Genomic DNA, 15,919 nt, shown 5'->3' on the forward strand with positions numbered 1-15,919 from the left:
ATAAGATGTAACGTAATAATAAATTACAATTTATTTCAATTTTTTAAAACCTTATATAACAATTCTATTTAATCTAAATTCATATTACAATTTATTTCCTGGTTGAGAAATTTATGAAGATAGTAAATTTTTTAGAATTGAACAAAGATTTATACATAACTATATAAAGAAACATTTTTACAATTCCTTCTATACTTCAATACATCCCTAAAGAATAATTAAATATATATATACAATTTGCTTCTTTCTCCTTTTTGATATAACAGTGATGGCTAATAGATGTATTTCTCATAGCAAACTAATGTGTTTATTACATTTGACAAATATCATATCAAAATGCATGATTTACTATTTCACAAAGTAGTAAATGCTGGTTGGTCTATTAGCGTTAATATATCCTGCATCACTGTTATTTGTTTATTGAAATATTTTTATATTTAAATGTCTCACAATATAATGACAAGTTTAACGCGTATACGAAGATATTTTATAACAAAATAAAAGACTCAAACTTTACTGTTATGATGTGATTTATCTAGTGATTCTCCCGAAGAATGTAAGGAACCTGAAAACAATAATAAACTGTAAATAACATGTTATATCTGCTACTAATTCGTTCTAATTGTTGATATAGAAAGAAGAATATGAGAAGTCATGAATAAAAATATAGGAAGAAAAAGATATTGCTACTTGAAAGTAAGTGTAATTATTAAGATATCAAAATCAAATCACAAATCCATGTCCAACAAAGTAAATTATATTTTAACAATAATATCATAATACAATGTCATTAAGAAAATAATGAAACCACTATGTAAAGAATCCATTTAACACATATAATAATGAAAGGAAAGAACTTTGTGATTTAATTTTTACACTTATTTCGATATTTGACGCGTATTTTGCATTGGCGGAGCAAAACAAAATCAATCTCGTTCAGCTTAACATACTGCATTTATTTGCAATTATTTCCCTCCATAGTACTCCAAAATTGTCTCACTTTAGAGAATCGCTTGCGTCCTTGCATGCACAACAAAAAAGAAGAGAAAAAAATAATAATGAGAAAAAATGGAAAAACTCATTTCAATGAAAGTGAAATCGACCATTAATGAGGGTGCCGAGTTCTTGCGGTTGCTTGTCATCTTATACACAAACCTTTGTGATTTCGAACTCGTTCTCGTTGTGCTGGATGAAAACCAGAACTGCGTGGAGGCGGCAGTGATTCTTCCCCCCACGAATGCGGCGTTCCAAGGGGTGGTGGTAATATCGAACCAGGAGGAGGTGGAGGAGGTGGATGAATGTCACTAGCAAACGGAGGAGGTGGAGGTGATCTATGATTAAAAGGTGGAAGTAAGTGTGGAGACATTGGTGGTGGAGAACCTGCGTTGTCGTACCTATTAGGAGCAGGTGGATGCAGAGGCATAGGCGGAGGTGAAGATAACCGACCACCAAGTGGTGGTGGTCGTTGACTAACTTCGTATGGTGGTACTCCGGATGTATTTGGTAATGGAGGTGGTAAGTACGGAGGAAACAATGAATGTAAATAGGAAGGTGGTGGTGGTGGTGGAACACTCGAAGAACCAGAAAACATTATAGGGGAGCTGGATGATTCTGCTCCTATGAATAATGGAGGCGACGTTGTCGTCTCGCCGTTTGCTTCTAGTCCTGTTTGAAAATTACGTTAAAAAAATACAATTTTCTACATTAGAGCACTCTGTGGTACCATATCAGCAATGGTATATGGGCCAAAGTACTTATGGTAAGTCTCATTATAACTTCATATATTTCGATGATTAAATGTATTCAATAATTAAGGCAACAAATGTCTATGTCTATAACTTCTACTAATGCTAAATAGAAAATTTATACCAATTTATTGCATTAGATCAGCAACAATAATCTATCAAGTATACATTTTAAAATACTATTGCTTCTCAAAATTAAAATAATATTTACTACTTAAAGCAATTACAACATTGAAATGAAATTGGTAAACATAAAATAGAAAAGAAACTTCTTTTGATTATACTTACTATGCAATTTCGCTTCAGAATCTACATCGTTAATATTTTTTTCTATTAATGTAAGGCGATTACGCAATTGACCTGCTTCAACCTTGGATTCGTCTAAACGACGTTCAACTTGACGAGCTATGACCTTAATATAAAATTTAATCAAAATATTAAAACAAATTTCACAACATAGTAAGTCAAAATAATCAAGTCAAAATAATCAAAACATTCATACCCATTGCTCATGTGCTTTTGTTTCAAGAACAGAAATTTGATTCTTGTATTCTCTTTCTTGGTCTAATATTTCACGTTTTAACACTTCTATTTGTTGTCTAAATGCAGTTTAAAAATTCAATATTATAATAACCATAGAAGAAATTTTCAGACATAGTTTAAACGATAAACACTCACTTATAGTTTTGTATTTCATTTTGCATCGTTTGTATTCGTTCTACAGTGGATACAACCTCACCTTGCTGTTGTAACCAAATAGCTTCTTCCCTAATGATAATGCATAAGAATAATTGATATTATTTTTAATATAAATATTAATTAAAGAGAAGAATAATTTTAAATTAATTTAGATAAACATGTAATACTTTTGGCGATGTGCCTCTTTCTCCTCGAAAAAGTTTGTCAACACCTCAAGTCGTGTTTCTGCATCTTTCTTTTCTTTTTCCGCTACTTTGCATTGTTCGCCTAAAGTAGCTACTTCCTCTTTAACGAACTTCACATGTTCTATAATTCAAAAATTTATATATAGTATATTCCACCAAGTATGTGATTTTAAATAATATTTCAAGATATACCTTCTAATAAATTATGAGCTCCTTCAATTTCAGCCAATCGTATTTTTAATTCGTTCCTTTCTTCAAGCAATGCTGTTGCTTCAACTTTAATATGAGATACATCATACAACTTGTCCAAATCCAAGTTGTTAGAATTCAATCGATTAATAACATCTACAAGGTCGTTTGCTTCTACTTCTTTAGCTTTCAACTCCTTCTGTAAGGTTGTCTTTTCAGTAGAAATCTACAAAAATAAATATACATAAAACACCTTACATGTACCTTTGATCTCATATTTGTTTAACACTCACTTCCTTGATTTCCATTTCTAGTTGTTGCACCTTATCACTCCAAGTTTGTTCGATATTATTCTTGCTGTTTATTTCTTGTTTTAAATTTTCCGTAAGCCTGGCTAGTTCAACCTCAAGCTCTTCATATTTCTTCTTAACAGATACAAGTTCTGCTGATATAGATTCGTTCTGTAAAATATTTAGTATTGAAGATTACGTATATGCATAGAATAAAATATATCATACAAGGTATATACTCCAACAAATTATAATGGTATCCTTGATAATATACGACGTTACGGAATGCCTATAATTACGAACCTCAAGTTTATGAAATTCAAACTACAATAAATATGTAGAACATGCAATTAAATACATACTTCTGTTTATAAAAATATCTATCACCTAATTTAAATATACACACCTCTTGAGTTTTAAGATTCACAGCATTCGTTAAAGATTCGTTTGCAGCTTGCTGAGCATTCAACCTAGTTTGTAAATCCTCTACTGACTGCGCTAACGGATTAACTTCATTATTTGCCGAGAGAACTTCTCGCAACATTTTTTCTAATTCTAACCCTGCTTCAGTAGCACTTTCTAGGTCTTTTTCCAACATGGCTACTTGATCTTCTAGTTCTGTTTTCGCATTCTATTAGAAATATTATATTATTATTATTATTATTATTATTATTATTATTATTATTATTATTATTATTATATCTATATCGTATTTAAATGCACATATTACAAAATATTACCTGTGAGGCTTCTAAATCAGCCCTTAAAGAAAGCACCATTTCGTCAGAACCGAATGATTCATCTTCCATGCGACTCAACTACAATATGTTTTATGATAGTATAAATTCACTAAAAAAAGAATATGAATATATAATTGTAGTACCTTTTCCTTCGTTGCTTTTAAATTTTCGTTTACCATTGTACATTCTGCTTCTGAAATAAGTAAATCTTTTTCAAGTTTGTTGATTCTAACTATCAGTTGTCTATCACTCCTCATATTCTATAAACATAAAATTATTAAAATTACATATGCATGTTTCCCTTATTCATATACATTTTTGCTCATACAATTTTAAATAATTTTTTAATATTAATACTAGGATAGTGAAATATTTCAACATAAAGCATATACTTTAAAAGTATTTATTATAATACCTCAATGCAGTAGTACCCTAAAGAAAATATAAGCGTTGCAGTGGCAGTGACACTTAGATACATTAATGCCAACCAATAATTGCTTTCGATTTGTATCCCACTCATTAGAGCATTTTCACTGCCCTGAGAAGGTTGTTCCTATAATAATTAACTAAATAATAAATAACACACAAAAGACTTACAATTTATAATTGTAATATTTCTAAGATAATTATGACTTACGTGATGTGGAAAATTATTTTGATTGTCTGTTAGAGGACATCCAATATTGTCGGCTGTACAAACATCTGGAACTGAAGCTAAAAAGTATTAGCGCATTAATTAGAATTATATATCAATTCTAATAATATTACATAATAATATACACAAGAATAAAATAATTTTTATACTGTACCTTGTACTTCATGGAAAATATTCTCAGATGTTTCTTCTATTATAGGCAAAGCATCCTCATTATCTGTATTATATTGGATATCTGTTATTTCTTTTACAGAAACAGTATCTTCAATATTTGAATTAGATTTAGTATCTGATGTAGCTCCTTCCTCTGTTTCAATATCTAAATCAAACTGAATATCTTTAGTTTCAATATTATGAGTAGGTAACGTTACTAGTACTTCATTGTTTACATTTGATTCAATAAATGAAAATGGTTTATATTCACTAGTATCATGTTCATTTAAATCTTCAATATTTTTGTTTTCTTCTTCTTTTTTTGCATCATCTGGCTCTGTTTGTATTTGCATAACACTTCCTAAATATTGGGTATCTTTTATACGGGGTATGATGTTTTCTAATAAAGGGATATTTTTTATATCAACTTTATCAGAATTTTCTTTATTTCGTACATCTGATTTAGTGTCACTAGTTGTAACTATTGTAACATTTTGTGAAGCCTGGATATCTTTAGCTTCAATTTGATCAGAATTTTCTGCATTTTGTATATCTGATTTAATGTTACTAAGTGAAAATAATTCAATGTTTGCTGAGGAGTTGATATCTTCTTTTTCAACTTTACCAGAATTTTCTGTATTTTGTATACCCAATTCAGTCTCATTAACCACAATCATCTCAACACTTGAAGTGTGGATATTTTCTGTTTCAACTTTATCAGAATTTTCTGCATTTTGTGCATCTGATCTAGCGTCACTAGTTGTGACTATTGTAATATTCTGTGAAGATTGGATATCTTTTGTCTGTATTTGATCAAAACTTTCTGCATTTTGTATATCTAATTGAGTTTTATTGGTTGTATCTATCATAACATTTTGTAAAGGTTGAATATCTACTTTCTCAATTTGATCAATAGTTCTTACATTTTGTACATCTGGTGTAGTGTTATAATTTACATCTGCTTCACTGGGACTGACATTATCTTCTTTATTTAATTCAATTGCTTCTTCTCCTTCAATAGTTAATGTCTCTTTAAGACCATCAGATGTAGATGTTTGTGGACTATTGATATCAATAACTTTATCTAAAAATTGATCACCCTCCACATTCGTGACTGACTTATTTTCTACATTCTCTATTGGATATTCTACTTTATCAGAGGTTATACTTATATTCAATGGTGAACTCTGTATACCAGATATTTCTGGTAAATCTAATATTTTTTCCGAACTTGCCACAAAGTCTTTAAAATCAACTTCAGCAGAAATGGTGTGCTCCTTGCTCTCTAGATTATTATTTAAGATTTCATCAACTGCATCTTGTTCATTTGGCACTACTGTTGTTTGAATAACTTCTTTTATAAAAGTTGGTTCAGAAGGCTTATTGATATCTAAGTGAACTGTAGTTCCATCTATAATCTCATAAGATGGATTTATACCATTTGCACTCTGTGGCAATTCTTCCAAGGACTTTAAATCCAAATTATCAATTTGTTCACTTGAAGCTTTAATATCTTTCTTGTCAAACACTGATTTATTTTTATTTTTCTTTGATTGAAGTTTCTCATTAGATGAAACATTACTAAATAGTGGATCAATCAATACTTCATGTTTTAAATTTTTATGTAGAATTTTATATTCCTTTAAAAATGTTTTTGGTATATATCCATGTCTGCCATTTATCTAAAATTAATAAAATCTTTCGAATTATTTGTATAAATATAATAATTACCACAGGAAAAGTAAAATAAAAGATTATACAATCAGAAAAACCATAATAATAATAATAATATAATCTTTAGATTTTTATATTGTTCTTAGTATTTAATTTGGCCAGATTTCAGATTATACTATTTTAATTTTTTTAATTCCTACATTTGTCTTTATATCAGATAATTTTACATACAAGTACAAACAATAAAAACCGGAAAACCTAAAATTAGATGGAAAAATAGAAATTAATAAAATTTACCTCTACACCCCACAAGTCATTTCTCTTCCCTGCTTCTTTACTATAAACTGTGACTTTTTCATTAATGTTACACGACAATAATCCCGCCTCGTTTGGGGTATATCTGATAGTCGTTCTAGCTAATGAAACAGGCTCTATAGAAAATACATCATTAAATAATTTACACGAAATAAAAAAAAGAATTTAAATTAGACACGTATTGAGGATAAAGTATGGCTTCAATTACCGGAACAGTCAGGATCATAACACAGTCGTTTGTCTGATAAAACTGAGGAACACTGTGGTATTGCATTAAATATTATTGCAATAACTAGAAATAATACGTTAATAAACAAATTCCTTTCCGTCATATTTATACTACTGCAGTTCCACATCACTACTAACATATAATGACACAGCCTTGGACGCACATTTTATCCGTGAAGTAGTCTGTAATAAGATGGTTCGTTGAAGGGAATATTTAATATTGGCTCGAGACGAACATTGACTATACTTCACAGGATTGGTAATTGAATCTGTACAAAATACAGAAAGTACGGGTCCATTTTCATATATATTTTTGTATTTTCAAATCTTAAATATATATATATATATATATATATATATGTGTGAATTAGAAAAATATTATATTTAACAAGCATGTAAATAATAAGTGGATACTATTAGATACGTATGTATTAAGAACAAATAGTGCCAACTGAAACAAAATCATAAAGATTTCTAACGCACGTATTACTATACCCGCATTGAATTCAGAAATTCAAAATGCACATGCGCAATATAAAAAGTCGAAGATGATATTCAACGTGCATTTATTACATTTGACATTTCAATTTTGGATATGATATATTTATCAGTATATCTAATTTCTCTTTTTATGAGATTCAGATATCATTAATCGTATAAAAACAACATAAATATTTTTAACCCCAAACTACTAGTTTCAAACAATACTACTCTTTAATATTGAACATATTAGAAGAAACAAAATTGATTTAAAATATAAATATTATACTAGATTATACTAGAAGAAATACAATGAAATAGTAACTAATAGGTATAGGTTGTAGTTATTTAAAACTGTTTCTTTCTGTAAACATTCATGTCAGAGAATTTTTATTGTGAAATCATAGTATATAATAATAATTTAACTATTACGATACATAATTATTAAGATAATTGACTTTGTTTAAGCAGCAGAGACGAAATTAGAGGCGCTCATGTTCACGCCCGGAACGAGAGTTATTCCCCAGAGCTTTACAAGTGCTACACCAGGCGACCAAGTGCTGCAAAAGAAAGGGATTTACTTTGGTTCCACTATCGACGAAATACCTCATCTGCGGTTCCACTCTAGCATAAGAAGTATGTACGCGCCAAGTACTAAATCAGATGGTAACCATTTAATTACCAAAGTTAGATCATGTAGTAATCTTACTTTATACCCAGCCGGTAATATCGCATGTGGTATGAAAATGTTAAGAAATTTAGAACAAAAGAACCAAGTCGGGCAAGGAAAAGCACCACATCTCAGATCTATTCTATGTTTCGTTTATGGTTATAGTATCTATTTGTATGAAAATTTGTTGGGTCAAGGTCAGATTATACTAGGTTAGTATCTTTCACCATGTGCATATTCGTTATCAATGCTAATTATTGCTAATACATCAAACTTAATGTGCAAGCTAATATATAATTTACTACTTGTATTCGTTAAAGCAAAACAATAAATCAAGTTCGTTTTTGATCTAATCGTCGTAAAGCACAATTTACAATATGTATCGAGGCCAAGGTGATCAAGTCTTGACAAACAAAATATCGACATAAGATCAGTAAGTACATAACACGCCCACGTGTGAAAAGGATAATATCGAAATAAGCTGGAATGCTTCATTTGGACATGTTATTTCATAGTTTTTGTTTGAAGTTGGTATCAGCAAATTAGTTTGAAAAATTTCGGCGGCAAAAGTGTGGTGACGAACATGTTCATCGTAGTTACACGGAACTCACTTTTGTTAAATACAATCGACATTTGAATTTAAAAAATCGTTGGTATGTATCGCGTTAAATATTCAAAACAATTGTTCGATTTTATACTTTCCGTATGTTTGTCATATAAAAGATATTCAAAATATATATCAAGAAATATTTTGAATATTAATTATCATTCATAGTAATAATCTCAAATGTTTTGTATATTACAGACATGTTTTTAACCACTTTCTAGGTTGTTACAATCGAATTTTATTTAATAAATCAATATATTTTTATTTAAAAAGCGTATTATCGGTTATCACTCATAATTGCTACATACAATGTACATATTGAACTATCTATGGTTCATAATTATGGGATTTCTATGGTTAAAAGTAAAACTAAAAGTGAAAGTGAGGTTATGATCTTATCGAACGTGTTTATTTACCATGATCGAGAACATCATACAGTTCGACGGACGTGTAAATTGCATGTTTGACTAAATGAATAAATTTGTCTGAAAAGATATTTAAATGTTTAGTGGAATTGATATTGCACATGTCTTTCTTTTTACTCAGTCATGTGATGCATATATTTTTAATTTAAAGAAAACGGGTGAGAATCAGTGAAGCATCTACCATTATGGTGGAATTATCGAAACTTGCTTTGGACATTGCAGTTCCTCCGAAAGTTCTCGCACGTCGTGGCGGAGTTACTATTTCAGAAGATATCGTGACGTTCCTTCATGTAAGTCAATTTTTTTTTCGACTTTTTATCCTGTTTTTATATCTTTAATTGAAGAATAAACATGCCATTCATAACATAACTATTAATATACCAGACGTACAAAAATCTACTTTCAAATCGGTGATTTATTGAGATAAAATCATAAGTAGGTTTATGTTTACATTTTATGATGTAAATATAAATTATATTATATTATAAATCTTTATTATAGAAAACGAAATATGACAAATACTACTATTAATTATAGAATTTACGTTCCAAAAATTAATTTCAACACGTTGTTTGATTTCGTAGCGAAATTCCAGTGAAATGATAGCTTTATTAAAAGATGTAAAAATTAAAGTATGTAAAGATAATGAATGAAATTGTCGGTACTATAAAAGACAAAATATATGGCAAGAACACGTAAGGTTTCTTATGTGATCGATTCATAAAGTTCGTAAGTAACTAAATATTTATGTAGAATGTAACGTCAAATATAATTTATGATAAAAGAAGTCTCGTTTCATAGTCTTTGTATTATGCACACTGAATAATGTTCGCGATGCGTCTGGCTCCAAAGGAACGTTTCTATTGAACGTATACGATCTATCATGTGCATAAACATTAGGTAATCCTCGTGTTAAAATTAACTCGGCTCATTTGTCGATGGATAACTAGAATAGCAACAACAATTTAAAACAATCTTATATCTTTATATCTTTCGTTATATCTTTCGTTAAATATGAAGACGGAAATTAAATCTAATTTCAAGTTTCCTTTTTTCTCTTATAATAATTGGATATTTGGATATTTAATGCGATTTGGATATATAATTGGATATTTAATGCGATTTGGATATATAATTGGATATTTAATGCGAATTCATATTTTTATGACTATGTAATTAGAAGACTACAGAATTTGTTTAAATATTACAAAACAGAGATTTATTTAAATATTACGCTGAATATTAAGTCAATATTATAAACGCGATCTTAGAATCATAATCGTTAAAAAGATTTTGATGTGATATATAATATAACGGGCAATAAATAAATATTATTTCCTTTGAATTTTGTAAATTAAATTCGCGGCAATTCTGTCATTAATATTTTCCATATTCTTGCAGATAGTAAGATTCCGATTATTTCGATTCCCAAGTAATATTACTACTAATATTATCTAATATTATTAATGTTATATTTTATAATATATTATAATGTTAATATTCTATAATATATTATAATATTATCACTAATATTAAAATCAACCGCGGTTCAACACAAATATACTTAATGCTGATTGAATCTAATAAAATTAAAAGTGCTTTTTTCTTTCAAATTTATTCTCTATGCTCGATAAATATTTCGAACCCAAACTCCGAAGAATTCATGAGAATTATTGCGAGAATGCCATATAATCTTCTGGGACATTATTTCTGGCGTGCGAAATTTTTCAATAAGAATGCCGCGAACTTAAATTCAGGATGCCTCTTAAATTTATTGGAAGAGTACTTTGCAAATGGGAGAAACTAAAACCAACGATACTTGAGACGATGCAGTCCAATAGATGTAGAATAGCAGATGTTCAAATCTGAGAATAATTTCATACAATAATCGCTTGTTTACTATTTATAGTCAAATGTCTGTTGCACAAAATGTAGACAACGTACGATATTTGTTAGGATAAAAGGTGTTAAAGGATAAAAGAAAGAATGTGATGATCAGAATGATCGAAGGGATAAGCTGTAATAACGGGAACGGCAACAAGCTTCCTTTCATATGGGAGAGGAGGTGCGCTTCAGGTGCGTGAAGTTAGGATCGATATTGCAAGCGACTCCCTGGGCCATGACATGCCCCTGCGGCAGCCATCGGCTGCACGCGATCGTGCTAAAATTAAATGATGAAATTCATTCCTCCTTTTTTCCCCCCGATCTTTCCTATTCACTCATTTTATTTTTCGTCTCATTAACCCTCATCTTTTTCTTGTCTTTCTCTCTTGTTCTCTTTATATTTATTTCCCCCATTCACTCCTGTCTGCTATTCTTTTTACTTACCATCTCTTTTCATACACTATATTTATGGCTTTGTTTCTCTTTCGCTTTGCCATCTCCTTTATTTCTGTTCACTTTGGTCTTTCAGCATCTCTACGTTTCTTTCTTCTTCTTTTCGCTCTATTGTCTCACTTCATATCCTTGCTGTTTACTGATTTTTATATCTTCCATTTTGTCATTGCTTTTATGCTTCTTTTATTTTAATTTCTACCTTCGTTGATCTCTTTCGCATTGATTTTTTTAACGTTTCATATTTTTTTCGTCATATCCTCCACCGCTATCCCGTCTATTCTTTTATTTTGCATTGTTTTTTGTCTTTCTAAATTTTTCTGTTTATTACATTTTATATATTTATTAGATTTTTATTTATTTTATGTATTATGTAGATCTTATTTATTTCCTCTTTGCTTTTTTTTTATCGGAAAGACATTTTCTTCATCCTCCTTCTTTGATTTTTACGTCATCTAGCTTCTTTTTCGCCATCATTTGAATTACTCCCTTTTACAGTGTTTCGTCATCTGTGTCACGAAGCACACGTGACGTCTTATCAATGACGTAACACGGACCGTATTATTCAGGAAGTAGTGTGCGTCATCGTCCTTGAGGTGATCTGTAATGCAAACGGCCAGGGAATTACGTTTACAAGTGGTGCACGCATCCCCTAACTTCGCTTGTTCATACATAATCAGCTTTTATCGTACAGATTTTAGTTAAAAATAACGCTTAACAAACATCTAGCTATTCTATTAAATGACAAATCTTTAGTAGTGACTGACTTTTTTGAGTATTTTAATAAAATGGAAATATATGAAAGGAATCAGTTACATTTAGTAGATAAAAATAAAAATAATTAACCTACTAAATAGATTAAAAAATGGAATTTAACTCAGAAGCATTATAATATTCATAGTACAAAACATTATGTGTAATATTCATAAACGCGCGTGCGTTTGATATTTTACTGACAACACTGACGATTCCTTCAGGTCAAATCAATTAACTCTGCGAAAATGCATCAGTTGCACGCGATATTGCTAAATTTAAACCAGGCAGCTTCTTGCCACCTGCACGTACATTTCTGCGTGACGTACGCTAAAGTCAACTTCATAAATGCAATCATTACGGAAAACGCAATTCAGTTCTACGAAGGATGCAACAATATATAACGTACCCTAAAGTGTATAGGCATAAACGTATTTTATTGTTGTTTACTTCCCGGAATAAGGACTATATCTATTATTATTCCTTCCATCGAATTGCGACTACTTTTGCAACTATAAAAATGGATTTTTGCTCGCTAAACATCGGTCGATTAATCCTATCATAATCCTCGAATTTTTATATTTCAATCTAGCACTCATTTTAGAAAATAAAAAGAATTTACAATGTTTTAAGAAGATGTTTAACATACGATTGAAACGAAAAATCAATAAGACGTTTTTCATATTTCTTCCAAACTGTGAAGAAATATTTTAACATTAGAAAAATATAATTTGGTTGAAAATAACTGAATGAGCGTAGCAGGGTTGAACGTTCATCGACCACCGAATTAAATGTTACAATCGTTAAACAGAAAATGACATAATCGACGAGTAATCACAGTCATACCAATCAGCACCGTTAGTAGCGATGAACACTGAAAAATATGTGGAGCACATATGCCCATATGTTTATATTATATATACGGTGTGCGTTAGAGAGAAAATGTCAGACGATTTATCTCTCGAAGAGAAGCTATCGAGGAAGAAAATTGTCAATTGTCAAACGTAAAACGTCGCTCCGTATCGACTATATGCGGCACCGCGACCCGATTCTTAGACAGCCCTGTCTTCGGTGAACCTCGCACGCGCTCGTGAGTGTTCGGGTACTTCTAGGTGAGTGTCTTCTTCGGCTCGAGTCTCATTGATCTCTCGGATGCGGTTGCGCGCAATGGTCGGCAGACGGCGGTGGTACTCCCGTCGACCAATCAGCTGTCGTGATTCCCTAGCTACGCTCGAGTCTCGTGGTCCTTCGAGCTAGCCGGTCGCCTCTTGTTTTCCATCGTGGGCTTCTCTAACCCGTTCGGTTGTTCGGTGGTGCGGCGCGAGGCGCGTTCTACCAACGCCGCTAAACGTCAAACGTGCTCGGCCGAAAAGACGTGGTAATAAAAAAAAAAAAAATACAACGTGTCGACAACGACGGTCACGACGCGGACGACAATTAGTAGCGACGTCCTCGGTGACAAGGTTCGAGCGGATCGTACGCCCCCTTCTTGTCGCCGCCGTCACCATGATACCGTACTCCACGTGCTTGTCTTTTGGGGGCCGACACGACGCTCGTCGCTGGGTGGTCCTACACGACGAGTTCTCTCCCTACCCGGTGAGTCGCAGTACGAATACGCACGAGCACGCACGACGTATCACGTTCCTCAACCGAAAAGACGCGCGGCCACCGCCACTCCAAATCTCCTTTTCTCTATCCTCTAGCTAGTGTGATTACAGACAAAGCAGAGGGAAGTTGTGTTTCGGCACATCGTGTTGATGCATACTCGCATAACATGTAGTATCAGTACTATATACATGTACACATACTTGTACACACGTATACACCTTAGTTACGTCTATATACATAACACTGGTTCGATCGCGTGCGCGACAATGCCTCCGGGTTCGATGAACGTCTTCGATTGCCTCGATTGCCTAGCTTCATTGTGTATAGGCTGCATTTGCGGGATAGATCCGAGCGACTTCTCTCTCTCATCGTCTGCCATATTTGTTGACATTCGATTCGTTTGCGATACATCGTCGTGCGATATATATATCTATATATATGTTTTTTGGAAAGTTATAACTTTTTCGTGAGCAGAAATTAAAAATCAGAAAGCTTGAGACAAAGCAAGTGCTTAATAGATACACATATGCTTATTTTAGTAAAATTAATTTACTTTTTTTGTGTACAACCGTTTACCTCTTTAAAGGGGTTAACGTTATGGTTCCTATCGCCGAATATATTCAATATATTTTATTAAATTGACATTGAATGGAATGAAATTGTTTGTTTTCTAAGGTTGTTTATGCACATATGTATGTAGCAGTACATATATATAACTCTGCAGAAATGGAAACATATTTTTATATTCTCTATACCCATGACTTCAATTGATGGGAAAAATAATTCACTTCATCTATGACAGAGTTAAAAGGTTGATAGATAGTATTCGAATGTTTGACATTCGTTAATTTTTTTACGCGTTGACTACTGGATTTGTTGTATTTTACGACATATGCGGAATATCGATTCAGTTTGTGCGTATTACGTATTATGTATTATAGAATTATGTTTTTACGCTCGACGTACAGTTTACGATAGGTAATCTATGAGCAAAGCAAACGAAGAATTACTCCATATTCTGTACCGATCGCATGTTTTATGTTTCTTATAATGTTCTCAACTCGCTTAACGTTAAACATGATTTTGTTTTTTGTTACAAGTTATAGGCGAGGTATAGATGGTTTACCGGAATATGCTTATGATTATTCATCTGTTCCTTAGAAATCAGATTTTTGAATTGAAGCAATAGGAAAATAATTATCAATAAATATAAATATAAGAAATATAAGAAAATCACTTCGTTCAAATGGTAAAGTGAATTAACATATTATTTGCCTTCTAATCTTAATTATACAAGGTATAATGTGTTACATTGTTTACCAGTACACGTATATTTAACGTTAATTTAAAGTTACTTATATTTAAAGAACAACTTATCATTACTTATCTTCTAATTATAATTATGTTATACGAGGAATAATATTTTAAAGAAGTAACTTTTATTACCATTAGAGTACCTAATCTTCTAAATAATGTTAATAAAGGAAAATTTGTTAGTTGAAAAATTCTACAAATATTTTGTACCAATATATTATAGAGATAAATATGAATTGAAATATATAAATATCTTTTGTTTTTTGTGAAACAAGGATTTGTTGAACAAATATTATTAAAAGATCTCTTTACAATTTTTTTATGAATTGAAGATAAAGTGTATATATTTTATTGGATGGTATCATTATGCTTGTAATTTAAAGTATGATTTGTCTTCTCTTATCGGTTCAACTGGACGAAACCATGACAATGGACGGATGATAGAAATAGAGAGGGTCGGAAGTTTCATCAAATGACACGGTAATCAGATAACTTCAGCCGTGAATATAACAATGAAATGAGCATGGTCATTGCACGTTATTATAAAATGAAATCGATGCCACTTGCAGACGAGCTGCATCTCTCGTATAGCTTCTCTCGTTTTCATCAATATCGTATTTAGACGTTCCAAGCATTTCAATTTTCAATTATTAAAATGACAAGATCGTTCGAAGCAATTAAATTACAACTCGTCAATGAGTAAGGCAGTTACAACGAAAATATCCAATTTTTATTTCAGCATTATAAATTTATCGTATTTCCCTGAGTTCAATACTTGAACGTGCTATAATTCTTTATTATTAATTAAAAATTTACTCTATTCTGTGATTTCATTCATTTATAATTAATAAAAAC

General features: G+C 31.2%; 2 protein-coding genes across 11 annotated transcripts in view; one reads left to right on the forward strand and one right to left on the reverse strand.

Annotated features, from left to right (window-relative positions):
* Nucleotides 1-17: 17 nt before the first annotated feature.
* Nucleotides 18-7,079, reverse strand: Tango1 (transport and golgi organization 1). Of its 3 annotated transcripts, none has more exons than XM_069131753.1 (16): nt 6,854-7,073; nt 6,628-6,761; nt 4,658-6,338; nt 4,486-4,556; nt 4,264-4,401; nt 3,992-4,108; nt 3,849-3,926; nt 3,515-3,739; nt 3,112-3,279; nt 2,822-3,044; nt 2,612-2,750; nt 2,424-2,513; nt 2,248-2,344; nt 2,034-2,157; nt 1,156-1,665; nt 18-565 (listed from the first exon to the last, which is right to left on the reverse strand). In XM_069131753.1, the coding sequence occupies exons 1-16, from the start codon at nt 7,011-7,013 to the stop codon at nt 507-509; spliced, it is 4,014 nt and encodes a 1,337-aa protein (XP_068987854.1). In that variant the 5' UTR covers nt 7,014-7,073; the 3' UTR covers nt 18-506. The 3 variants fall into 3 exon arrangements, with proteins under 3 accessions (XP_068987854.1, XP_068987853.1, XP_068987856.1); XM_069131752.1 differs by having other exon boundaries at nt 4,486-4,562; XM_069131755.1 differs by lacking the exon at nt 1,156-1,665 and having other exon boundaries at nt 513-1,020; nt 4,486-4,562; nt 6,854-7,079.
* Nucleotides 7,080-8,099: 1,020 nt separating this feature from the next.
* The window catches only part of LOC138189667 (uncharacterized), a 143,436-nt gene continuing 135,616 nt past the window's right edge, over nt 8,100-15,919 (forward strand). Inside the window, exons 1-4 of one of the 8 annotated variants that reach the window (XM_069131765.1) lie at nt 8,100-8,235; nt 8,344-8,456; nt 8,539-8,676; nt 8,852-9,345. In XM_069131765.1, the coding sequence (XP_068987866.1) occupies nt 9,241-9,345 (105 nt within the window). In that variant the 5' untranslated portion in view covers nt 8,100-8,235; nt 8,344-8,456; nt 8,539-8,676; nt 8,852-9,240. The other 7 variants (XM_069131766.1, XM_069131768.1, XM_069131764.1 and 4 more) reach the window with 7 other exon arrangements.

Source organism: Bombus flavifrons, chromosome 2 (assembly GCF_040668555.2).
Source record: "Bombus flavifrons isolate JBK064 chromosome 2, iyBomFlav1_principal, whole genome shotgun sequence".
Classification (NCBI taxonomy): domain Eukaryota; kingdom Metazoa; phylum Arthropoda; class Insecta; order Hymenoptera; family Apidae; genus Bombus; species Bombus flavifrons.

What these genes read in the sequence shown, in the direction of transcription:
- Tango1 (XM_069131752.1), bottom strand. Translation starts at nt 7,013, where the DNA reads ATGTTAGTAGTGATGTGGAACTGCAGTAGTATAAATATGACGGAAAGG. An exon ending in AAAATAATTTTCCACATCAC is followed by an intron (nt 4,402 to 4,485) that starts GTAAGTCATAAT and finishes TAATTATTATAG; the next exon opens with GAACAACCTTCTCAGGGCAG. An exon ending in ACGAGTTCGAAATCACAAAG is followed by an intron (nt 566 to 1,155) that starts GTTTGTGTATAA and finishes TATTGTTTTCAG; the next exon opens with GTTCCTTACATTCTTCGGGA.